The sequence below is a fragment of the Toxotes jaculatrix genome, chromosome 7 (genome assembly GCF_017976425.1).
Source record: "Toxotes jaculatrix isolate fToxJac2 chromosome 7, fToxJac2.pri, whole genome shotgun sequence".
In the NCBI taxonomy this organism is placed as follows: domain Eukaryota; kingdom Metazoa; phylum Chordata; class Actinopteri; family Toxotidae; genus Toxotes; species Toxotes jaculatrix.
Genome location: NC_054400.1, coordinates 11,481,484 through 11,506,079, shown reverse-complemented (window position 1 = coordinate 11,506,079; position 24,596 = coordinate 11,481,484). Strand labels below are relative to the sequence as shown.

Below are 24,596 nucleotides of genomic sequence, written 5' to 3'. Positions count from 1 at the left end.
GTCCCATCCACTTAAACATATAAGTAAAGCTTTTTATGGACAGGTAATAAACATTATTCACCCTGATTATCTCCATGAACAGGGATACACAGTCACACAGTGGAAATATATGAAAAGACTGTAACACTGGAACACCCCTCTCTTCACCCTTTTCTATAATTGTCTTAGACTGATAAAAAGCAACTCACATAAAATTATATTACATAAAACTTTACTTTCCTACCTTTCCTAAACATTGTATATGGGTTTAAACCAAAAGTAATCAGACCAAGATAATGCTCAAGCAGCAAACACTTACTATTGTTTACAGAAGTATGCGGCAATATGTATTTTTAAAAAGTGAGACAAACAGTATGAGAGATCAAATCTGATTCACACCATACAGTCAACAGTGAGATTCTTCCTATTCCCAGATTTATATTTGAAACGTTGTTGATATCTCAATGACCCCAAGTCACCTACGTCTAATCTCAGTTTGTGGACTGTCCATCTGTTTCATCAGTTTCCTGTGGGGCTCTACTGCTGTGACGCTTGTAGGTGTGTGCATGCCAGTTTGAAAATAGCTCATAAATACTTTGTTTAAAAAAAAGAGTTATTCTAAAAAGTATTCCCAAAAATCAGGTCTTGACTCACAGCAGAACACAACTCAGAAAGCTGAGGCTTGATTACCACGGTTGAAAGCAGAAGCATTTGCCCGTCCCCTAACTCAACTATAACATACAAGTGCAATTTCAGATATTTTTTTTTTTCTTATTTATAGATGTGCCTCATGTGTATCTTTTAGCAGTGGGAAAATGCATTTCTTGCGCTTCATTTAGGGAGCATGTATTTGCATTTCAAGACATTGTGCTCATTACATGAAATTTTGGAGACCAGGCACTATTGTTCCTTGGCTGAGACACTCTAGTTGAAACAGCGACTGCATGCAGTCGCTGCTAAATTCATTTACACATTGCCATCTCTTGGTATAACTAAAATCCCCTCCAGGGATGAAGAATGATAATGACATGGAGGAGGCTCAAAATAAGTCTACCGTTTTTGTATTGTGCTTATCCCATGGAAATCCAATTTTGTTCATTATTTCAAGAGAAAGTTTCCAAGTTCCTATCTGCGCTCGGTAGACTTTATGACCCAGGTGCTCATGAATTCAAAGGATTGCACACCTTTAAAAGAAGACATGCGTCAATCAGCAAGTTTTCCTCAGTTCCTGAACAGTTGACTTTTGGGAGATAGAGGTTTTCATCCTGCAGCTGTGATTTTATGAATCTCTGCATTTCACCTTGAGTTTAGGCTGGGGTTTGGCAACACTTTCATCACTGTTAAATCCAATTGGATCAATGCCCTCTGTTTTGATATCAATAAAAAAACTACTCCAGGGATGGCAGTTTGACTGAATGATGAAGCCAAGTGAAATGCTAATTTAGGATTAGTGTCAGACAATAATAAATGCAGCGCAATGGCTTTCATATCTATCTCTGCATTTCACCTTGAGATCAGGCTGGGGTTTGGCAACACTTTCATCAGCCAGCCCCGGCTGTTAAACCAACCCTGATGGCTGTCTCAACAGAGCTGTGTTAAAGAGCCCTAAGCAGTAATAGAGTTGAGTTCAACAGCCTGGCATCAGTTCCATTTTCGAGTGTATCAGCAGTGTGCTTTACTTACTGTGCATGCCTGTGTGTTTAATCAGCGTTTTGGTATGTGGGGCCATTATGGTAATGATAAATACTAATTTGCAGCTGTTGACGAGGAGCTCTAGTGATGTTGTTGTTTGGTGATCACATACAAATTCAGAGTGGGGAGTAAAATGCAGCAGGTGAAACTGCTCTTACATTGATCTCCAAATCAAGGGTTTGCCATGTTTGATCTGTTGGTAGACTACAAATCACTGCCCTGTCACTGGCTGATATATGTCCACCTCTCAGTCTTAGTGACTCAAGCACTTAGGTTTTAAGTGACAGTAAGTCCTGTGATGCAGCCTTAGATCCCCAGCAATGGCCCATGAGGTTGTTTCAAAGTCTAAGCTAAACTTTTCCAGACGTATTATTTGCGTTATTATGAAACACAGACTCGTTCACATTCATCTAGATGAATTAAGAAGCTTTAAAACATCAAAAAGTACCTTTCAAGTCTGCTTCTTTATTTAGTTCTCTTCCTTTCACTCTCATTCTTCCAGGCCTAATAACATGTCGTTTATATCAGACGCAATTAAAATAAAGATTATTGTTGTGAATGTGTTGTTGCCAATGCTGAGTCCACCAACATTAATTAACCGAATAATAATAAAAGGCAATGAACAGTAGCCAAGCAGGTTTCAGACTTGCCCGGCTTGCAAGAAACCAAATAAATATACACTTTATTGGGTGCGTCTGTGTGTGTGTGTGTGTGTGTGGGGGGTCATCCCAGGAGAATGAAGTTATTAAACATGATAACAATATACTTGTGTGTCAATTTAGATTAATAATTAACCAAATAACACATTAACAAAATTTATGAACCTTATCACATATATACCTTCAGTGGGCAGTTTGTTAGACCTAGTTAGCTACACCCAGCAAAAAGTAATGCAGTCTAATACAACAGTCCTGCAATAAATTCTACTTTCAGTTATAATGTTCAGTTTTTGTTGACATTGTTTTAGAGAGGTGTTTAATCAATTTTTAATCCTTTTTGGAGGATACAGTTTGCGGTGGTGTTGAATTGTACTCCATTTGAGAAACTGTCCCTGTTTTCCCAACGCCATTTACATCAGTGAAAGTACGCTGCATAACTGAAACACATTTTCTGAATATTTCTATCTGACACTGAAGGTATTTCACCAATTAACATTATTTATCACGTCATGTGTCAACGGATGGGCAGTTTCTGAGTTATGTTGGCAAATGCACTACAATAAATGTAATGATTTGCTGCTGTTAAGGCAAAGGGTATGATGCAAGTTTAAATCATATGAAAAAGTGCAATCACTTCAGATATATAATGGGGGTGCCCGTGTAAGTGTCCATGTAGTTAGACATAACCAAGCATCATAGCCCAGATCACCCCACATAAATGGCATGATCCACATTTGATACACACAGGTGTAAACACACACACACACACACACACACACACACACACACACACACACACACACACACACACACACACACACACACACACAACCACAGCATGAATCATATTAAGGAGGATAACACCTATCTTTCCCTGAAGCAGCTGCAGTGTCACTTTTACTGACAGGTCACTCGACTGGGAGGCAGGGTAAAGGTTGGGAACAGACACTCCATGTGTATATGTGTGTGTGTGTGTGTGTGTGTATTCGTGTATATTCTTGTGACTAAAACTAGCTCTGCACTCAGGACATAGTATTCCCCCAGTGCAAAAAATGCCCAGTGGTGGTACTTGTTACACACATCTGTAAATATTCCCTCAAAGTCTAATGTGTTGGAAATACGAAAAATGCGAACATGCAAGTATGTACACATGTGCACACATACAAAATCACACGTTTGTGTGTAGTGTAACACAACAGGGGCAAAAGAGCACGTATTCAGTACCTGCACGTGCTGATGAGATAGAATCATTTCATGTGGACAGATAGATGATTCCTGTCTTAGTTTCACTGTGAGCAGTCATTGCATCTGATCTTAATGAGAATAAAAATATAATTTTGTCAAGGTTATAGCCAAAAGCTATATTGCGTCATTCATTAGAACTGACATGATTATAGAGATGAGGATCATGATGGCAGTTATGTGTATGATAACAACAATTGAGTGCTCAGTTTTACCAAACAACAATAATTGTAAAAAGAACCAACAGTCTGGGCCGTGAAGATACCCCTGCAGCCCTTGTGAGGCAGGTGGCCCCACAGTCCAAACAGGCCAAAAATAAGTAGTGTTAGCATCAGACGAAAGAGAGACCAGCTTGCAGAATGCACCCAACAGCTTCAGCACTAGGTGAGGTAGAGGCCAGAGTGCACCCCACAGCTTCAGTGTTGGGTGAGGGAGGCTCTGGATTGGACTCACTCAGGGTTAGCTGGGGGGGGTGGGGGCTCGCATGTATACCTTACAGTGCTGCCAACAATAAAATAATAACATTTCGTCTTGTATCTGCAGTTTGGAGTGAGCGGCCTCACCAGTTTCCTGGAGTTCACTGACAACGGCACTAACCCCAACATCTTCTTTGAAATCTTGGGAACAAATTATGGAGAAGACAGGGGAAGAGGAGTCAGCAGGGTAAGTAGTTAAAACAGAACCCCTGTGAGGTGTACTACTGTGGGCGAACGGGGAATAATTTCTGCTCTAACACATAGAGTGGATTTACATAATTCCTGGATTTACCAGGGAATTTCAGTGCACCTGCTCTCAACATTAGTTTCATCTCATATTTATTCAGGTATTTCTTTCCTTGTGGCTGTCACCACTGCGGAGCGGAGTACAGCCCTGCTACCTTTCAGTATTTAGTTCTGTGTAGGATTGTTTTTCTTTTCTACACCTTCCATAATTTTGACAGAACAAATGCACAGAAGCAGTTAAAGAATATTTACAGTTTTTATCTCTTTCAGTTCACAGTCACCTCTTTTGTTTTCCCATGTTCAGTTGCTTGTTTATTTTTTATGTTTTTCTGTGCACCAGTAGGCTGCAGCATCAGCCCAGCAACTCACCTCCCCTTCCATAAAGCTTGGTGTTAATTGGATTAATTAGAAGCATTTTCAAGTGGTATTTGGTAATGACACATGCATAATGAATTTTAACAGGCCTTATGAAAGACATCCCTTCCCCTCACAGACACGTACACACATATTCATAACGCTGTTTGTTTATTGATTGATTGATTCTGTGTGTGTGTGCGTGTGTGCGTGCGTGCGTGCGTACATGTGTGCATATGAATGTGCATATTTTATTGGCTGTGTACATGTGCAGGTATGGTTATGTATGTGTCTGTTTGAACTTTTTCTGAAAATATATTCAGTGACTCTCAGTCAGTTGCAAAATCAAATCTTGGACGTAAATGCTGTACCACCTGTACAACTCATTCTGTCATAATGTTTATATTTCGTGACACTCAACATAACTTATAACATAAAACTAAATTCCTAAATGTGTATGTTGATACGCATTGTTATCTGAAATGCATTAATAGATTTTTGATAAAGGACATTATATACTGCTTTTTTTCTCTCAGTTTTAGTTTTTTGAACATTCCTGGTGCACTGGGATCAAAAAAGACCTCACAGATGTCACTGACTACCCAGTTTTGGTGAATTATGCATATAGGTGTGAAAACAGTTGATATGAGTTAACATTTGAGACCCAGATTTGCAAACCATAATCCTTCATAGAATTCAGGCGGACAGAGAGACATCTGTGTGCACAGGTGCTGCATGTACATGCACTTGTGCACGTACTCACACATACACAAATAGCAGCACACAAAAATAAGACACACATACCGTTTCAGTCCGCCATACCAGAGGGAACTCTTTACAGATAACAGTTGAGATAGTGAGCTGTGATTATGGATAATGTGGTGAGACAACAACATAATGCAGCATGCCATCACAGACAAAATTAATCTTTAAAGCACAGCATAATTACATTAAGGCACAATTCCCTAACCAGAGAGCATAATTACTTCTGAGGGAATTAAGGCACTTGTTATACAGTATTCCTGCCACAGCCTCCCTTAATACTCTGAACATTTGTTGGTCTGTCATTGGGATTCAATTAAATTCATACATGGCATCAAATAACTAAAGAGAGGCTGATATTCCCTCATACTCTCAGTGTGCCAGTATATAAACTTTTGTGGCTGAATTGTGCCTTTCCAAATGATGTGGAGCCCTTTAAAATGGTGTTCATGCAGAGCTTCTAGCCTGCAATAAACGCATGGCAGATATACTGTATGATATACTGTATGTCAGGCTGGGGAAAAGATTAGTGAAAGTAACCTGACTCTGACCACCCTACCACCAAGAAGAAAAGCCGAGAAATGCCCCATTTGACCCAGTATGCATATAAATGTGTGCAAACGAAAGGCTAAATGGAAATTAAAACCCTTGGATACCAGGAGAAAATAAAATGTTAACCATCTCAGGCTATTCAAGCATTCCACCTGCATTACCATGTTCACATGTGTAACTGTAACGCAACATTTGACTTCAAGTACTTCAATATAAATTCAAACCCATTTCTTTTTCTTTGCTATGGACAAGGACAATCTGCTACATATGTAAAGTTATTTCCTTTATTCTCCTCTGTAGCATGTGCCTGAAAAGAGAGGTTAAAGGTGAATGAAGACCTTGATGTAAATTGATGGTCATGAAAAGTAACCCTGTCTCTCTCACCCCAGGTTAACATCCTCTTTTATGTAATGATCACTTGTGTGACAATACTTAAGACTATTAATTATACTGTGGGAATCACCATGGTGCAGTGAAGACGGCTTTTTTATTATAATGCATCCAAATACTGTAGTCCAATATGGCTGTGGTATTTCTTCCATACAGTAACCAGGAATGCAGAACCTTCCTAATAATTTTACATGATAAAAAAAATAAAGCAAGTAAGACTTGAGCAATAAATACTGACCTTGGTATGAAGCTCTGTTCAGAGCAGCTTTTCATCTCACTCAGAAAGGGCAAATGCAAAAATTCCAGTGTAGACTGAGTCAACAAGTAATGTTATTACTCAGTGTTACCTGTACACATCTGGCAACATGCTAACTAGACTGTAAATCATGTTAAGGGCTGGTGTATTATAGAAACAGTAATAAGATTAAATAATACCTTATGAATCAGCTTGTAATCTCAATTAGCAACATTAAGCAATCAGCAGCAGCAATAACTTTAATTTAATAACATGGTTGAAAACTAGGGTGGGGGTGGGGGTGAAGCATTTCATCTTGCAATGCAGTCGATTTTTTAAATAGCAGCCACTGGTCAGCAGGGAAGCTGTCAGATAGAGCAAAATGTGTTTCTCAATTCAGTTTGACATTTTAGAAATGCTAATAATGATATGATGCTAAGACTAATAGTTTTCTTTGATTTGATTTTTTTTTTTTTTTTTACAGATTTCATTTCAAGTTTATCAGTTTCTCAACTGGGAGCAGTTGCATTTGAATCAAATCTGTAGAAAATATCCCTTAATTTCAAGTTGGGGAAATTCAAGGGTGCGTGGGTGGAGGGGTATTAAATGAGGAAATGAAGACTGGGAAAGATGGGTGCAAACGTCAGCCCATAGGAGGGGAGCAGAGGCTGTGTCAGAGTGGTCTATTTATTACTCATTGTAGATGATTTAGACAGGGGGTGGCTGCTGGAGGCCAAAGCCTAAGCATGGTGCTAGCCTGTGGAGGAGGAATGTATAAAATGTATGAACAAACCTTCTATAGGGCAAGCATTGTTCTATTATTTAGCCTTTACACTGTGGTAACTTTTTTCTTTTAATGGTTATGGACACTGAGGTTTCATCCGAGAACTACTTTTTCCTAGAAGAAACAAGTCCAACTCTTGAAGCAAATTAAATTAACATTGGTTATTTTTCTGAATAAATTATAGATCATCATCTCTCACTCTCTATCTATCTCTCTCTGCTCACCTCGTCCTTACGCCATGTGCATTAACTTTCATACCATATGAAGTCAAATGTATTTCTCTTGTACCCAGCCGCTTTCAGGACACTGATGTATCTTATGAAAACCATGAGAGCCATTCAGTGTGTGCATTAAAGATTACTGAATTATGGGCAATGGGCTCCATAGAGCCCAACTGCATTGCAACCACTGGGATACTGACATACAAAGTGTGTGTGTGTGTGTGTGAGATCACACCATTAACAGTATATGCATACTCTTCCAATTATGGTATTATGGTAACTGTACATTCTGTTGAGTGTACTGCTTAACCTGAGCTTTCTTTCCTATCCTCTCTCACGGTTCTGTCTCCTATTTCACTCTTCTTTTTTTCTTTTCCCCGCTGAGAGCCTCTTTAATGACAGGCACACAGTCTAGCTTTTTTTTTGTTTTGTTTTCCTATCTTGCCTTAATTAAGTTATTCTTCTGAGGACCTCTCTCTTCCTCCCCAACTCCCTTTCCTCCTCATCCCTCCCCCCACTACCTCTATCCTGCCTGCCATTTTGTGAATCTTCCACCTCTCCCCAATCTGCTGTCACCTTTTTCAATCCTCAGTCCTTGTCATGACATATATCCCCATCATACTTAACACATATGCATACAGTTGTCTAGTGATAATGATAATAGCAGACACCTGAGATCAGTCATAATTATTACTGCTGCACTGTGGTAGAATTGGCTTTCTGCTCCATTACCTTCATACATGGGAGCCTATATCTCTCTCTATACACATCTACAGGCATGCCAGGCTCCACTGCTCTCTTATATAGAGGCGACAAGTCTGCCATGTGTAATTGCTTCGTTAGCTATCTGCGACATCTTAAATGACTTCTGAGAGGAAAAAAAAGGCACCAGATTTATACTTTAGAACCAGCACAATAAAAAAAGGGCTGTGGCTAAGCGGGAAGAAAAAGCAGCATGTGGTGGGGGAAGAGAAAGGTGAGTGGAAGGAAAAAGACGGATATGTTGCTAAATGAAAGAAAGGGGTACATGTGAAGAAGAGAAAGGTAAAATGAAACAGGCAGAAGAGCTGAAGCGCTAGAGAGACAGCAAGAACGGAGATAGATGACCTAATCCTTATAGATCCCATACAACAGATAGAAACGACAGCACAGGTCATGATAGAGTCACAATCATTACACTCTTGCCACATGCTCATGCTGTCTTTTCTCTCTCACATCAGCACATATTCTCCATCTTTTGGTAGAGAGACAGAAATGTTCTCCTCTTTACCAGAATCAATGGCCTGCAAACTGCTGCGTTCGTAAATTGAGGTCACCTTCAATTATCATCTTCTGTCTCATCTGACATATGTAGTAAATTATGTTAAGTGACTTCAGAGAGTCATAGGACCTTGGAAGCCCCCTTGCAGCCCTGTCATCATGCGAGAAACATTCCCTTCCATTACATGTTGTGAACGATTGAAAGACATTTTTTTTTTTTGATATGATGGCTTAATGTGCCTACCAGCTCAAACACACGTAATGGCTGTAGTACACTTGGGAACTCATGGAAGCTCTTGCACACACACTCGTATTTGCATAAATCTTCTGGCATGTTTGGAAATGCTGTGCTAACTCTTTTGACTTTTCATGCTAATTTATGCCAATTAATGTCTGTCTGCCTAACCATCAGTACATAGCATAGGGAAACACTGGGCTCCTCCTACTCTCAACTAAGCATATACATGAAGACAGAGATAAGCATGAAGACAGAGTTAAAAAAAGAGTTAATTGTGACTGACAGATTCATTCATACGGCTAAGCCATAATGACCCACAAAGATGTTACATTCCCTCTCAGAAAATATAAAAGGAAATAGATATTATCCATGGACACATGCAGTTTATTAAGCTACCCGTTTTCAAAATCTGAATCAAGTTTATCTGTAGTTTGTCTCCTAGTGGAAAGAATAGTGGTGAATCTTTGTGAGTGCTTGTCCCAGAACAAGGAGATAAATCTTTTATTTAACTTGTTCCAGCTCTATTGAATTTACAGTACATAACTGTTTTTATTTTTTTTTTTATCTTTTCATATTTTATGGTTAGTGTCACATAAGGATATGAGTTTTATTTTATAAAGCGCTTTTCTTTGACATTGTAGTCTTTGGGGACAGTCTCCATATCTGAACAAACTATGAACAGACTGGGGTAAACTTAATGGATGGCCTTTGCAAGTGTTTTGTTTTGTTTTGGATTTTTTTTTTTTTTTTTGGCCTATTGGAGAGAGCACTAGGTCCTACTCTGGCTATTCTTTTTTTTTTTTTTTTTCCCTTAACAACCTTAGTAACCCTGTCTCCTAGAAGTGCCATTCCCATAACTCCCATTATAATTCCCATTCCCACAACTAAACAGCAAATAGGTTAGGTAGGAAATATAATTTCTTGCTTGATTATGTTTAGAGGCAACAGATTAACTTGCTAAATATGTACATTAAACAGATATCTTCTTTCTGTTAGTAGAAAACTTAATCTGGTCTCAATTACATTTTGTACAAAACATATTTGGAGTTGCAGTTTAATTGTAAAGAAATGTAATTTTTAGAAGACACGGTTGTGTGCAGCCAAAGGGGATAACCAAAGTAAATAGGATTCACCCTCTGGCCACCATGAATGTCTACTCACAATTTCATGACATTCAAGCCAGTAGTAGTGCAGATATTTCAGATGGACTGACTGACCAACTGACATTGCCACACAGCTAGCTTAGCTAAAAATCCAATCAATACAATGGAACGCAAAACAAGGCTAAGCACAAATCATGCACATTGTAAAAGTGCATTTGAGGCTGTGATTAATAGGTAAAAAATACGCATACAATGGAAACTGCATAAAAAAAATGTTTCAAGGTAAGCACAATTAAGTTTTGCTTGCAGCTAAAACACTAAATACGACTTAAAGGCCAGATCAAGATTTCTGATAAAATCAAATATGCTACAGTGACTAACAAGGAAATGGGCATAATAAGGCATTTAATGAATTCAGATTCTTCACGCTGAGTATGCAGATAGTGCACAGCAGCCTCTCGTGCATGCTCTGATCATGGAACAAAAGAGCAAGGATGCAGCTCTAAAGGGCATGTTAGCAAGTGCTATTTTAGGGAGGTCAGATGAGGAGCAACACCACTGGAACTGATTATTACAATTATGAAAAAAAGTCCTAGAGGGTGAGATAGAGAGGGTGATAAGAAAAGAGAAGGAGGTTACATAGGAGGTACCCGATGAGTCACATCGGGAAAAAAATAGCAGAAAGAGAAATGGCCATTATGTGAGTCAGACAGATAGTAAGTTAGAGAGCAAGTAAAGTAAAATAAATAAATCAGAGGGAGAGAGAAAGCAAATCTCGTTGAAAACATGCAAAGAGTGAAGGGCGGAAAGATAGTGACAGAGAAAAAAATATCTCCAAAGGGAAAGATCCCTATTTCCCTCCAATTTTACATCCTATTAGGTAGATTTGCATGTATCTTTATTCAGCATGTCTCCCCCACCTACAGGCCTGGTGGGAGATTGCGGAAAGGATGGAGGGGGCAGGATGTGGAAGAGGGAGAGATACAGTAAAAGATGCATGGATGAAAGGAAGATGGGAAATGGAGAAGAAACAGGAGGGGAAACATGAGGAGCAAAGGAGGAGAGAAGTGAGGACATCATTGATTCGTCCTGCTTCACAGATTCTTTCCCCTCCACTTCTTTCCTTCTCGGTCATCTCACCTGATAGCTCCGTGTGTTTGTGTGTATGTCTGTGTGTGTGTGTGTATACGTGTGTGTTTGTGCAACTGTGCCTGTGAGTGTGTATGTGTATGGTAGAGAGAAAGGGCCGAAACTATCTTCATGAGGTAAAATCTGTTAAAATTTAGGAACTATTCTGACTTCTTTAAAGCATGTCACAACGTCTCTCTTTCCTTATTCAATCACAGGTTCTAAGATACCATTCGAAGAGCCTCTGTGCCCTCTTCACTCTCCTCGCCTGTAGTCTTCTTTTCCATTTTCTTTGCCTCTCATATTGGAATATTCTCACATTTATTGTGAGGTCTATTCGGATGCCATCATCTGATTTGAAATGATAGAAACTGCATTCTAAAGAACAAAGTTCAAACAAAAGAGATTTATTTTAATCCATTTTATTTCATCCAAATTTGTTATTCAAATTAATATCACCATGTTTTGTGGTTATTTATTAAAACTAAACTTCAGCTTAGTTTTTTGATTTAGTGTCACAAAACATTTAGGTTTATTTGGAACCTCTGCTATGTAACACCAGCTCTGCATCAACTGAGTAAAAATTTGCAAAGCCATTTTCAATACAAAGATAATGTAACAGTGAAAGTCTGAGGCACAGTGACTGAGCCTGTCATCCATAATCATATCTGCTGAAAATGCTCTGACATTTTGGGAAATACACTTGTTTTTCTTTGTGGAGTTAGATGACAAGATTGATATTAATATAATCTTTCTGTGTTGAGGACAGAAATGATGTGTTCGGGACAAGTGCATCCTAGTCCACCAGAAAGACTGGAAGTACAGAGTAACCGCTTGTCTAGTTCCATCAAAGGTGCTTCCAATAAATTATACATTAATACATGCAGACAAAGAAAATAAAACAAAGAGCTTTAACAAGCATTTAGCTTAGCCGTTGGGGCTGAGAGCTTGGCCCAGTGATACCACACACCATCTCATTTGTCTTGTTCTCATACTGAAGTAGCAGGCTTTGCATGCTACAAAAAACCCCAAAGCGCCAGGTGATACGTGGATGTACTGACAGCAAGACATTTTGTTTCTGTTTTGACTAAGGTGAGCTGACCCCCCATCCCCGCTTTATCATGGACCAATCTCACTACTGAACTCACAGAGATTAAACTGATATTGATCATCTCATTTAACTCCCAGGCAGACAGCAAACAAGCATATTATTTCCCAAAACGCTGAAATAGTCCTTTCAATTCTCAGTCTTATCTTTTGTCCTGTCCTTCTGTGAAGTGTGGCTGAAGCAGGAGTCAGCTACTATAAAGCTTTTTTTTTTCTTTTTTCAACCTTTGTAATAACAGCTTTTACCCTCGTGAACCCATGAATACTTGAGTATTTGCAGGCTTCTTCTATTGCTTGATTGATGTCAGGGATTTGTTTTAGCTGGAAGGTCGTGTCAATCATGAGTGAACACACATGCACTGACCAGCAAGTCATATTCTGGGTGACCACCGCACAGTGGACACTGGACACAAATTGAAGCTGACAAACTGCCTCTGGTGTCCTTGGATCAGCTTAAGTTTGGCAGTGCATGTGAATTTTTGCTGTGTGTGTGTGTCTATAAATGTGAGAGAGAAAAGAGATATCAAAAAACATAGAGAGAGGGGGGAAAGAGGGAAAGAGAAAGAAATAAGGGAAGCAAATAAGTGAAGAAAACAAATATGAAAACACAGAGGAGTAGGAGACAGCATTTTTTAACTTTTACCTGCTGTCGCACAAACCCCATTGGGAAATTCATTGTGGTGCCACACAAAAACACCCGTTGTGTAAACAGTCTGGGTAACACCAAACACTAGCCCAGCAGCCACTCGTCTGCTTCTCCTTTTGTTGAGACAAGCCAGGAGAAGTTTTATTCCCCAGACACTCTACTGTCAATCCTGTCTCATGTCTCAACCACGACAGATTTCAGTGCAGTGACATAACGAAAACCAAGCATAAGCACACTGATTTTTAAGAAAATTCTGCTACTGTATAGACAGATGCATATGATAAGGTTCTGCTGTGTATTTATCACTTAAAGAATTTTGGAATTGATGTGCTGAAAGAGCTCCCAGGCTCTCATGGAATGAAGGAAAGAAAGTAAGCACGAAAGAAAGGATGAGAGAAAAGCAGTGCTATTGTGCGTGCGCATACAAAAGTTTCCTATTCTGCTCCCTACTTATTTCTGGAAAACTGTAGACACGACCGTCTGTATAAACCCTGTGCCTGAAAATAAAACCATACTGAGAAATGCTGAGGAAGACAGCATTATAAATCTCTGATGCCAGCCCCCTTCACCTACCTTCACCAGTACAAGATATCCTCGACTGCATTTTAACAAGAATCGTCCCTTTTTTTAAACCACATCTGAATGTAAAACAGAGTTCGGAAAATGTTGATTCCCACAGTTTTGTTTGTTTGTCTACTGTAAGATAATGCTCATTCATGATGACATTTAGGCTAAGTCAGGTCACTGTGTATGAACACAGATCACATTCAGACAGGGAGAGGAAATCATCTTCCATTCTTTCTGTGTCTGGGATGCCACGACATTAATACAACATTACTTCGGGTATAGAGAGAGAAAGTTAAATGGCCTGTCATAGTGGATAGAAGAATGAATACTCAAAAGAGATTAAAAGAAAGTGGTGGTGGGGAGGATGCAGGGAGGGAGGAGAAAAAACAAAGAAGCATCCATGTTTGAGCCCTCAGGCTAATGTTTTTATTTAAGTCAAGTCAAAGAGATGTATGGATGGATGAGTACAGAGGAGAAGTGATGGATGGACAGATGGGGAAAAGGAGGAATAGGGAGATGAGGTGGGTTGTCAGTCCTTGGGTTAATCTTGGCTGCGTGTTGGATGGATGGATTGAAGGATGGATGAATGGATTGACAGGAGCAGGGATGTGAAGGTGAGATAAGGGGCAGGCCTAATTGCCTGTGACCTGGTTGTAAACATAGCACTGCTAAGCTGGCAGCAGAGAATGAAGGAGGGATTGGTGGTAAAGAAATTAGAGTGAGAGAGCAGTGCTATCTGACACCAAGGTTGTGTCCTCGTGTTAAACACACCTTGGCTTTGTGAATAGGAGCAGACAACTGGCCCGGAGAGAGGAGAGGGGAGAGGATGCCAGCTGAAACTTTGAAGCAGGACAGGAGCATTTCAGGGGCAGGGAGATTGGTCAAGGATTACAGAACAAGGAAGAGATTAAGAGAGGTGAATAATAAATTTGTTAGAGGACAGGAAGGTGAGGTGTCTGCAGAGACAGAAATGTCACTGAGGCAAGTCAGAACATCATGTGTTAATATTATTGCTCTAGCAAGGAAAAGAGAAGCAGAGGTTTGGTGAATCATGTTTGTCAGGGATAAGGTCTTGCTCCTCTGTAGGAAAGGTCTCCACTAGGGCAAAGCTCAGTCTTGGGCAAAGCTGCCCAGCAAGGAAATTTAAACTGTACTCCAACTGAAGAATACAAAATAGATGAACAGGTAGACACTCTGACAGACAGGAAGGCATGAAGGTAAACAAAATACAGTGCACAGGTATAGAGACAGAGATAGGTACAAAGACGAAAACAGATAAAGATTAAAGATCATGTGTTTTTTAGATTGGCAAACAAAGAAACAAATGTTCACAGGCAGTTTACCACACCCACCTGGAGAAATTAGAAGTCAAGTGAGGGAGAGGGCCTTCAAAGGTCAGGTAAAGCAATATTAAAGAAAGATCCCCACTGATAGAATATAAGATGCTCATATTTGACAAATTGTCCACAGAACCACCAACGGGCAAAGAATAAAAGAAATAAAGAGGTGCAGCGAGAAAGTCAGATGTGTAAGGAGAACATTTGGCAAACTGGACAGTTGCTTTGGTGAGTGAATAGCAGTGCCTGACATTACCTTATTCCACCATGAACTTGGTAAATTTCCCATAAACTTTCCACATTTTCTTAGAGCTAAATCTGTGCTAGATCTGTGACAAATATTCCCGCTGGCACCAGCAGACGCAGAGGCTGCCGCGATGATGTAACTGATGAAGGTACTGTGTGAATTGATGGAACCTAGCAGCACATCAGTCTCACACGGGCCTCGTTTCAACATCCTGTCCTTAACTCAATTATATTACCAGATACATAATCCTTCTGTCTGAAAGAACCACCCTCTATGACTGGCTTTAGACACTAATTCAGCAGTAAAACCCTGCCTTCTCAGCGCACAAACGTCACTCATGCCACGATAGCTATCACCGTTTTCTGTAAATCTTCACTTGCTGATCGTATCCACAAATCCCAAAATGTAAATTTGGTTAGAAATTCAAACTGCTCTTTGTTTTCTGAAGTACAAACATAAATTTAGTGACAATCAACCTCACTGGATAGAGGATGAGAGACAAAGAGTAGCTGCATGGCATTAGTTCTTAGGTGTAATCCTGCCTCTAGAGGCCAATCATGGCTTCTTCACTCTTCCACTGAATAATCAGTAAATATTGGCTCAAAGCTATTAAGAACACCAGCCAATTATTCCCCTTATAATTACTAAGACCTCGTTTTCAGTATGAAGTTTTTTTTTCATCACACATACATTTACCATAATAATAGTTCCCCAGGCATCCGTTAACCCCCTAAGAGCCACTTAACTGTCTCAGTAAGGAAAACATTTTCTTTAACCCCACTATAATGTTATGGTCCAAACTATAGGACAGAGGCACCATCACCCCCCCCCCCCCCCCCCACCCGCCATACTTCTACTCTTCATTAAAGCTGCAGGCTGTCCTTACACAAGGGATGTAGAACTGGTTATGTACTTTGTGTCTCAGAGCACTGGCTGCATGTAACTGGGTATCTGTCCTTGGTAGTTTTCCTTGGCTTCTGCCCTGTGTATTTTGGGATAACATGTAATCCCTATGATCCTTAACAAGATTAAGAAATTAGGCTGAACTGAACGCAGGCAATCTACTGATGAAAATGTGTTGTTGTCCTTGTGAAATCTTAGATATGTGAATGTGTACTGTTCCACTGAAGGGTACTAATAAGTCTTCAAAACTTCTCTTAAATGTGGTTTTATCTATCAGTGTTCAATTCTAAAAATAAGGAAATTAATTTCTCTTATCGCTTTTTTTTTTTTTGCTGCCCCTGGTTTGTCTTCCTCTTTCCCTGATATATGCACACATTCGCTCACACCGCGGCCTATCTCAGTCTAGCAGGGGAATGAATACCAAACAATCATATCATGGAATAATCTGTGAGTGAATCACCACATGCCTACAGTAGATTTTCTCATAGGCTTAATAAGCATAGGCAAGAGGGATTTACGGTGTGTACGTTCCTGTGTGTGTGCCTATGTGTGTGTGTGTGTGTGGTTACACATACTAAAGTGATTACAGTGGGGGGAACAGATTTGCATTGGTTTGATATGCCATCCATCTTTCCCTCCCTCTTCTTCCACCTCTTGTCAGCCCTCCCTTTCTCATTTCATTTCCTCTCCTCTCATCTCTTTTCCTGTCATCTCATTCTGTAGCTCACTCTCTCTCTCGTTCTGCCTTCTCTGACTTCGCAATAGGTCCTATGTAGGTGTGGGCTTTCACTAGGCCACAGAATTATATTAGGGTGTGACTATTCATGCTGTTCCTCTGGTCTGCCTATCTTTGTCTTAATTCTCCAGCCTCAAACCATGCCCACACTAATGCTGGTAAATTTGTAAACATTTCCATTTCTCTGTTTATCCTATTCTCCATTTAGCCTTCCATTCACAGCAAGTCAGTGTTTTCTAATCCTGAAAATTGGCTTTAGGAAAAAGCTCTCCTAATTGGACAATGCTAGGCTGAAGTTGTAGTGTGAATAATGAAAACTGAGGTCTTTGAAAATACAGACATATGATTGTCACCTTGTCAACGTTCCGCAAATATGCCCTAAGTACTTAAGCTTAGCAATAATGATAGAAAGGCAACTTCCTGGCACTTCTAGTTTTTTTTCTGTGATCTCTTATTTTGTACAGTACGTCGGTATGGCTGATTATTCAATATCTCTTCAAGCCATTCTCCTGTTGCGTGTGTATGGGAAAAATGTTAAGTGACTTTGGACAAAAGTGCCCAGCAAATGAATGTAATAATATTGTGTGATTGGCCATATTGAAACACAAAATGAAGTTAAAAAAAAAATCACAAAGAGTCAGGAGCCGGCAGAACAGAGGTTTCCCATAAAACAGTAAAAACAGTCTTAATTTTCAGACGCTGTGCCAGGTGGAGCGTGGGCAGAAAAGTTTCGGCAGGCAGGTAAACTCACAAAGGTGCTCTTGGAACCTAACCTCTCTTGAAATGCAGCAAAGTGAGCTAATTTGGAAAGAAAAGAAGAGGAGACATTCACAAACTCAGCTGTTCCTTTTCTGACACACACACACACACACCAGAGGAATGCCTTGGCATTAATAATTTTACCTGCTGATCTTACCCTGTTTCTGTTAGTGAACATTTTAAATGGAACAGGAAAGAACAAAGCACACAAATAGAGCCACAACAATGTTCATAACAGATAAAATTGATAAAGATTTATTTTAAACAAAGTCTTCAAGTGAATAGTATTTAGTGCAGAAATTCACCAGCAAAATGTGGCAATTTGGGTGGAAAAGAGATATTGTTTCCCGTCTTCCTTTATTTTTCTTTGTCATGTTTGTAGAAATTCATTCAACCCAATTTTTCTAAGTTAACGATATTGATATGGATTGTCCACCTCACTTTCTTACAGCCAAATGCCTTCCTGCGCCATTCTTTCCCTCCCTGCCTCCTTTTTTCATCTAGATTTCTCTCCCTTCATTTATCAGTCTTATTCTTGTCTCTTATGACAGCCTTTCCCATACCTACTCTTCCTTGTCTCCTCTGTAATGTCCCTCCTTCTCTCCTTCTCTCTCTGTTTTGCTCTCCTTCTCTGCCAGCTAGGGCTGCAGGCTTTCAGCAGCATTACAGCGTGTAAACCTCGGATTACAGCAGCCGGAGTCTGCCTAGCACTGCATGCCTCTGTGGATCACAAATACACAAGCGTGTGAATACACACCCACCCACACACCTCTTCCCCATACACATGTAAGATATTTATACAGCCATAGACACACATGAACCTTACAGACAGAAAATACACTTTTGTACATAGCACACAGACATATACAAACAGCATAAGAACACATTCAGTACACACACAGCTTACTGCACAAACACCAACACCGTTCTGCTCCATCACAAGTTCCTTAACTCCCTCTTTACTCCCCATGTCACTACCACAGCTAACTCACTAGAGGATTAGCTCCCCTCTCCTCGTGTGTGTTTACCTAACTTCTCTACTTATTATTGCTGCCATTTACCCCAACTGCCCTCCCCATGCTTCACTCTGCTGCTTCCCGCCTCCATCCACTTAACACAAGTCGTGAAGGACACACATAAAGATCACACATTTGTTTTGGCTCTCTTGACATCTTCTGATGGGGTACCTGTTGAAACAACCCTCTCTCCTAGAAAGTATGTTTATATGCTACTAATTTGCAACATATTGTGATCTGCCAAGTCACAAAATGTTTTTACTGATCGTACAGTATCAGTAAAACATCAACCGGCAACGTATTTAAATTGCTTTTCACTGCAGTGTCCTCTTTTGAAATGCAGTACCCGGTCATAGCAGTTTAAGGCGTGATAAAACTTTATGGTTGTGTTTAGGCATTCAGAGCACTTGGTTAATGTTAGGAAAAGATTGTGGTCTTAGTTAAATGTTAAAAAAGTCAAAAGAGAATTAAAATGTAAGACTACCTGTTTACTTTATTATAATTTAAAAGAAATTACTGCTCTTTCCTAACCTTAGCCAAATAGCTTCTGATGAGTGAACCTAACCACAAATTGTATGTGAATTTCAGTCTTCTGTAACGTGGTGCTTTGTACACCCACCACCATACATCCCAACCACCTGCCTGCGACTTCCCTGTAGTACCAATACCAATGTTATTTCATTCAAAACACCGCTGTTAAACATAATCCAGGTTTCAGTTGAATTTTCTGCAAAACGTGTTTTGCTAAATACTCGTATCACAGAGTAGATATGATATACGTTCCTAAATAAAGCTCAAACTATGATAATCTCGTTGCCAGAGTTTGGAATCCACTGTGGAAAGCCATTCGATTGTGCAGGTGCTTAAGGGTTTTTGTTTATTTAAATACACCCACTTTACATTTCATACCTTCATCAGTGTCATAGAAAGTCTTCTCTTCAAACATTTACTGCTTCGGCATTTGATATTCTGAATGGGTAAAAGTTGCCCTTCTAAGGGCAACGCACCTGAAAATATATATTAGTTTTTCTGGGCAGGAAAGCCGTAGGCAGGGAATAGGCGAGAACAAAGGGAAGAGTATTATGTGCCCTGAATTTAATTTTAATTGTTTTGATGTGAAAAGGTGGATCTATCGCTTCATACCACATTAGTTCAACTTTATCTCCTCTTAACTCCCTTGTGATTTTAAGACTGCTGTTGCGAGTTGCTTTAACCTATTTTTTGTTCACTGTACCCTGCTCTTACTTTCACGTCTCACTGCATCTGTCTGCATGTGTCTACTGTTGTGAAAGTTCTTTGCACATCCATGATGATCTATCCATCTATTCATTCATTTCTCATTCCCACCCTTCCTATCTCTGCTTTGTGTGTTGTCCGTGTCTGTTGTCTCTCCCTGCTAGACGAGCATCAGTTTACGTGGGAGGTCAAGAGATGTGTTAATGCAACAAAATGACTGCTTTTGGACATAGCAGGCTCAGAGACAGACCTTTGGTTAACAACAGGAATCAGAGTGATGGGTGACAGGACTGAATGTGAGTTTGTGTGCATGAGTGTGTGTGTGCGAGAGAGCGTGTTGGACAGCTGAGGAGTGAAGGGTGCCAAGTGGATCCTCCTGCCAGAATGGTTATAAAACAGCCCCTAACTGTCCACACGTGCAGCACACGCACATACACATTCTCACACTCTTACAGACCGAAGATGTCAGTGTCCATTTTATTCAGAGGTACAGTACACGACGTCCAGCAGTCAGCTGTCTACCAGACCTGTCAAGGTTTTAACAACTGAGTCACACTTACTGACTGACTTGAGTGACCAGCTCCCCAGTGTTAATTTTGGCAGCTGGTTTTGTCACTGAGTCTTGTCTAACTCTCACTGGGTTATAGATTCATTTGATCCTTAAACCTGTTTCCTCAAAGAGCAGGTAACTGCTAGCACTGGCTAGCTGACTGTTCAATCCACATAGTGAACTGACTGACTGTCTGACAAACTGGGTAACTATCTGAGAGCAGCTGATTGATTGATTTTTTTGGTGTCCTTGCCGCTGATGTAAATGTTGTGATAAATAATCATGATTTGTCAACAATTTTCTTTACCTTCATAGTGTATTTCTTCAAAGAAAACGTTGTAGGGAATTTTCACGTTCTTGGCCAACAGTAGTAGCCAATGGTATTTGCTGAAATGTGTGTAATATCAAAAACTTTTCAATATACAAAGTTCATTTCAGAAGTAAAATAATTCTGTCTAACTGAAACAGCAGTGGAGGTTATATACTTTTTAATTTTTGTTTTTTGTTAATTCTCCCTGTTTTTTGAATTGGTATTACAATATACAGTCAACTGGTATAGTGGTAATTTTTAAAAAAGGAAAGAGGAAGAAGAAGAGGGCACAGTAGAACTGACCTGGTGCAGTCTCACTTATAAAACAGAAATCCAGCTCTGAGCTTTGTGTGGAACCTGCCAAAAAGTTTCAGCAGGATCATGACTTTCTGCTTCACTTAGATAGTGATTCACAAAGTTTTAGCGAAGATCTAAATGGATTCTCTAATTTTTCTGAGGATGCTAAATAAATCACCCATAGTGGGCTGAATGAAAGCTTGCCCATGTTAGTGGATTAGTGTTTTGAATGTATGTCACTGAGATAACCCCTAAGAAATTTGATTAAAATTGGTTATGCAGATGAAAGTATAATCTTGCTGAACATATAACATCCCTGATAGTTTAAAACCATAATTCTAAGGCAAATTTTTACATTTCATTCCATTATGGTATCTCGCCACATACTGTATGTACATGTATAATTTCTAACCCCACATGTATGTACATGCATTATTTATAACCCAGTGGTATTTAATGCCTGTAGATTATTCCTGCCAAGCTTAACTTCACTTAACAGTCCCTGGGGATTTACTTCTTCATCTATAAATGCATCTTTATGTCAAAGGGGGGGTAGTTCATGTGTACTGCCAGCATGCTTCTTCAGCTATATGTGTGTGAAGTCTTGCCAAACAGATATAAACGGAGTGAAACAACACACACCAAGAAACAAGTTTAAATATTACATACACACTACCACACTTGAGTAAAGTAGTAATTTACTGTACGCTTCCCTGAGTGTGTGTGTGTGTGAGAGAGACAAAAAAAAAATTGAGATATAACCCTACCTGCCTGCATTTATCCCCAGTAGCAGGTAGACATGAGAAATGAAGGAAGGGAGAGTGACAGAAAGTTAAAGAGAAAACAGACAAAGTTGAGGACTTCGAGAACTTTGCAAGTAAGCCATGTCAGGTCGTACGTCCCCACTGGATCTTCAACCTTTCAGCGGTCTTCCATCAGTTTTGTCATCATCATACTGTACTGTCTGACATCTCCCCTCATTTTCCTATGGGAGGAGTAAAAGCAGTGACAGAGAACATCTTTTTTTTTTTTTAATGACTTTGCTCCTGTTTTTCCACCACATCTCTTTCTTACTTTCTTTGTCTGCTTGCTAGTTCACTAATAAGACTAATGATAGTAATAGAACTAATAATAACATCTACAATAATAATAATACAACTAATAATAATAATAGGACTAGAAATAGTACTAATATTAACAATTAATGAGAGTAATAATGGGGGCAGTAAGAGCCCCGCAGGCGCAGATCCAGACTCCACACCTCCAGAAGCAGAAGTAACGGCAAAAATCGACAAGAGAGAGATGAGAACACTCTTATATTCCTTAGTTTTACACAAACAAATGTATTCTTATTTGCCAGACATGGAGGTGAATTGATTCAAAAGCCATGTTCAGTGAACTCCACAGCGTTCATAATTTTTATTTATTATAAGGCAATAATTGAGAAAACATTTCCTTCTTATTCAATTAAAAACAGACGTGGAATAAATTAAATGATAATACAGTTTAATTATTAAGTTATTTACTCATTTAAAGTTTGATATTTAAAAGCATATTAAACCCTCCCTTACATGAACACATACAGACACACATCTTTCCAACAATTCAAGCAAGCAATAAAACAGCTTGCAGCTCATCTGGGAAATCAGAACAGAGCTTGTTGTTGTCGCTATTGTAATGATCGGTTTGTATAGACTGCTGCGTTAATGCAAGAGAGAGTATGTGTGTGTGTATGTGCATAAGACAGAGAGAGAATGAGAGAGTCTGAGTGATCTGGCAGAACCAAATGTACAGTGTATTACTTCAGGTCCTGAACAGGTCATCTGCTATCAACATACTCCAGCTCTCAATCTGTTCTTTTGTGTTTGTTTTTGTCCCCTTTATTTTAGCACTTTTTCCATCTCATACTACTTCTGTATGCTCCGTTATTCACATAACGGCACACTCAAACCTTTGACCTCGTAATATTCCACACCATTTCAAAATTTTGTGTACCTCCTTCCTCTACTCACCCAAATTCCTGCAATCTGGCTAAGACTGCTAATGATTTCTTGGTATCAGACAAAAAAAAAAATCTACATTCTGAAAGTACCAAAGAATACCACACGCACCAATTAAGTGACTTAACCAAATGACAGTCATTAGTAACAGAAAACCCTTTGTAAGCCTGAACCACACTGGCTTTCATATATGATCACAGAAATGTCTCTTAAGGGTAGCAGAATTTGTTCTTCGATTTAGTTTTTGTCACTTTTCCTCCAGTCTGTAATGTCATGCACCTCAGATGCACAATGATGAAAAATAAATTAGAAATTCAGTCCACAAAACCCTTGAGTGCCCAGAATACGTTTCATGTACAGGCTGTTCCGACACTTCTCATGTACAGCTCACATACAATTTGAATTTCATAAGCCTTTGTACCTAGGTGATATCATGCTGCTGGTATGCTCTTATGGATCATATCTGAGAGTAGCGACAAACAACCTATGTGGTCATTTAAGTTGGAGAACTTGTTGGAACCAAAATTAGAAGGTTTTCATTTACAATCAAACAGCACAGTGGACAAACATACTTTACATTATCTCATTTACAATCAGTGAGGAGGAGCTAATCAGTGAAGCATCTAAAACATCATTGAAGGTGCCTGAAATCTTTTGGTGAGCTATAATGAGTAGACTTGTCTTGAATGTCCAGAATTTTGTATAGATCTATTCTGACAATAGGTGCTGTGTAAGCTAGATGTCCAGGGGTGCAGGGAGAACATCTCAAGGCACTTTCTCCTGCTGTCTGACAACTTCTGTCATGGTAATGGAAGAGCAAAGAATGTGTACAGGCTGGCAGGACAATAAAGTCATAAGCATTGTGTCAACAAATGTACCATCAGCTGTTCATTTGTAGTCATCAGGATGCCAAGTACACAAAATAACGGTAAAGGACAAAAATATATATATGATAATTGGGACCTTGTGCAACATCTTAATGTAATGACCAGAACATCAGGGAAGGAGCTCACTAAAGGTTAGAGAAATGGAAGGGTATCTTGTTTTGTTTGTTGTTTTTTGTGACTGTGAATTGTCAGAAGTGAATTTAAGGTAGCTGTAGGGTTGTCAAGGTTTTGGACTGAACATTACACAAGTTAATGGATTTTCCCCATACTATTGTTGACTTTTTTGTTTCAGCCTTGAAACATACAGATGTCAAACCACAAAAGACCCTCATAACACAGTAGAAATGAGGCCCATCCTTACATTCTTATAGGCCAGTCCCATCAGAACTGGTGAACATTAGCATCACTGTAAGGTAAGGCTCTTTGAGAGCAAAGCGTCATCTATTATTCCATTTGATGTTACCTTGTGGAGTCCCTCCAAAGGCAGATAAATGATTGAATGACAGTAACAGTGCCCAAGGTGATTTTCCGGAGGCGAAAACTGTTCAGAACTCGAATGAAGTATACCCAAAGCTGTAGTCCCATTCTGCCCATTCTACTATAATTAGTCGAGAAGCTAAGGATACTGCAGGTTGGATCATTAGGTCTGTAGATTTTAGTGTTTTTCCAGAGTAGTT

General features: G+C 39.5%; 1 protein-coding gene across 1 annotated transcript in view; it reads left to right on the top strand.

The window, feature by feature from the left end:
* The window catches only part of grid2 (glutamate receptor, ionotropic, delta 2), a 438,282-nt gene that overhangs the window by 305,651 nt on the left and 108,035 nt on the right, over nt 1–24,596 (top strand). Inside the window, exon 8 of the mRNA XM_041042607.1 lies at nt 4,116–4,235. Within this exon, the coding sequence (XP_040898541.1) occupies nt 4,116–4,235 (120 nt within the window). The remainder of the gene's footprint in view (nt 1–4,115; nt 4,236–24,596) is intronic.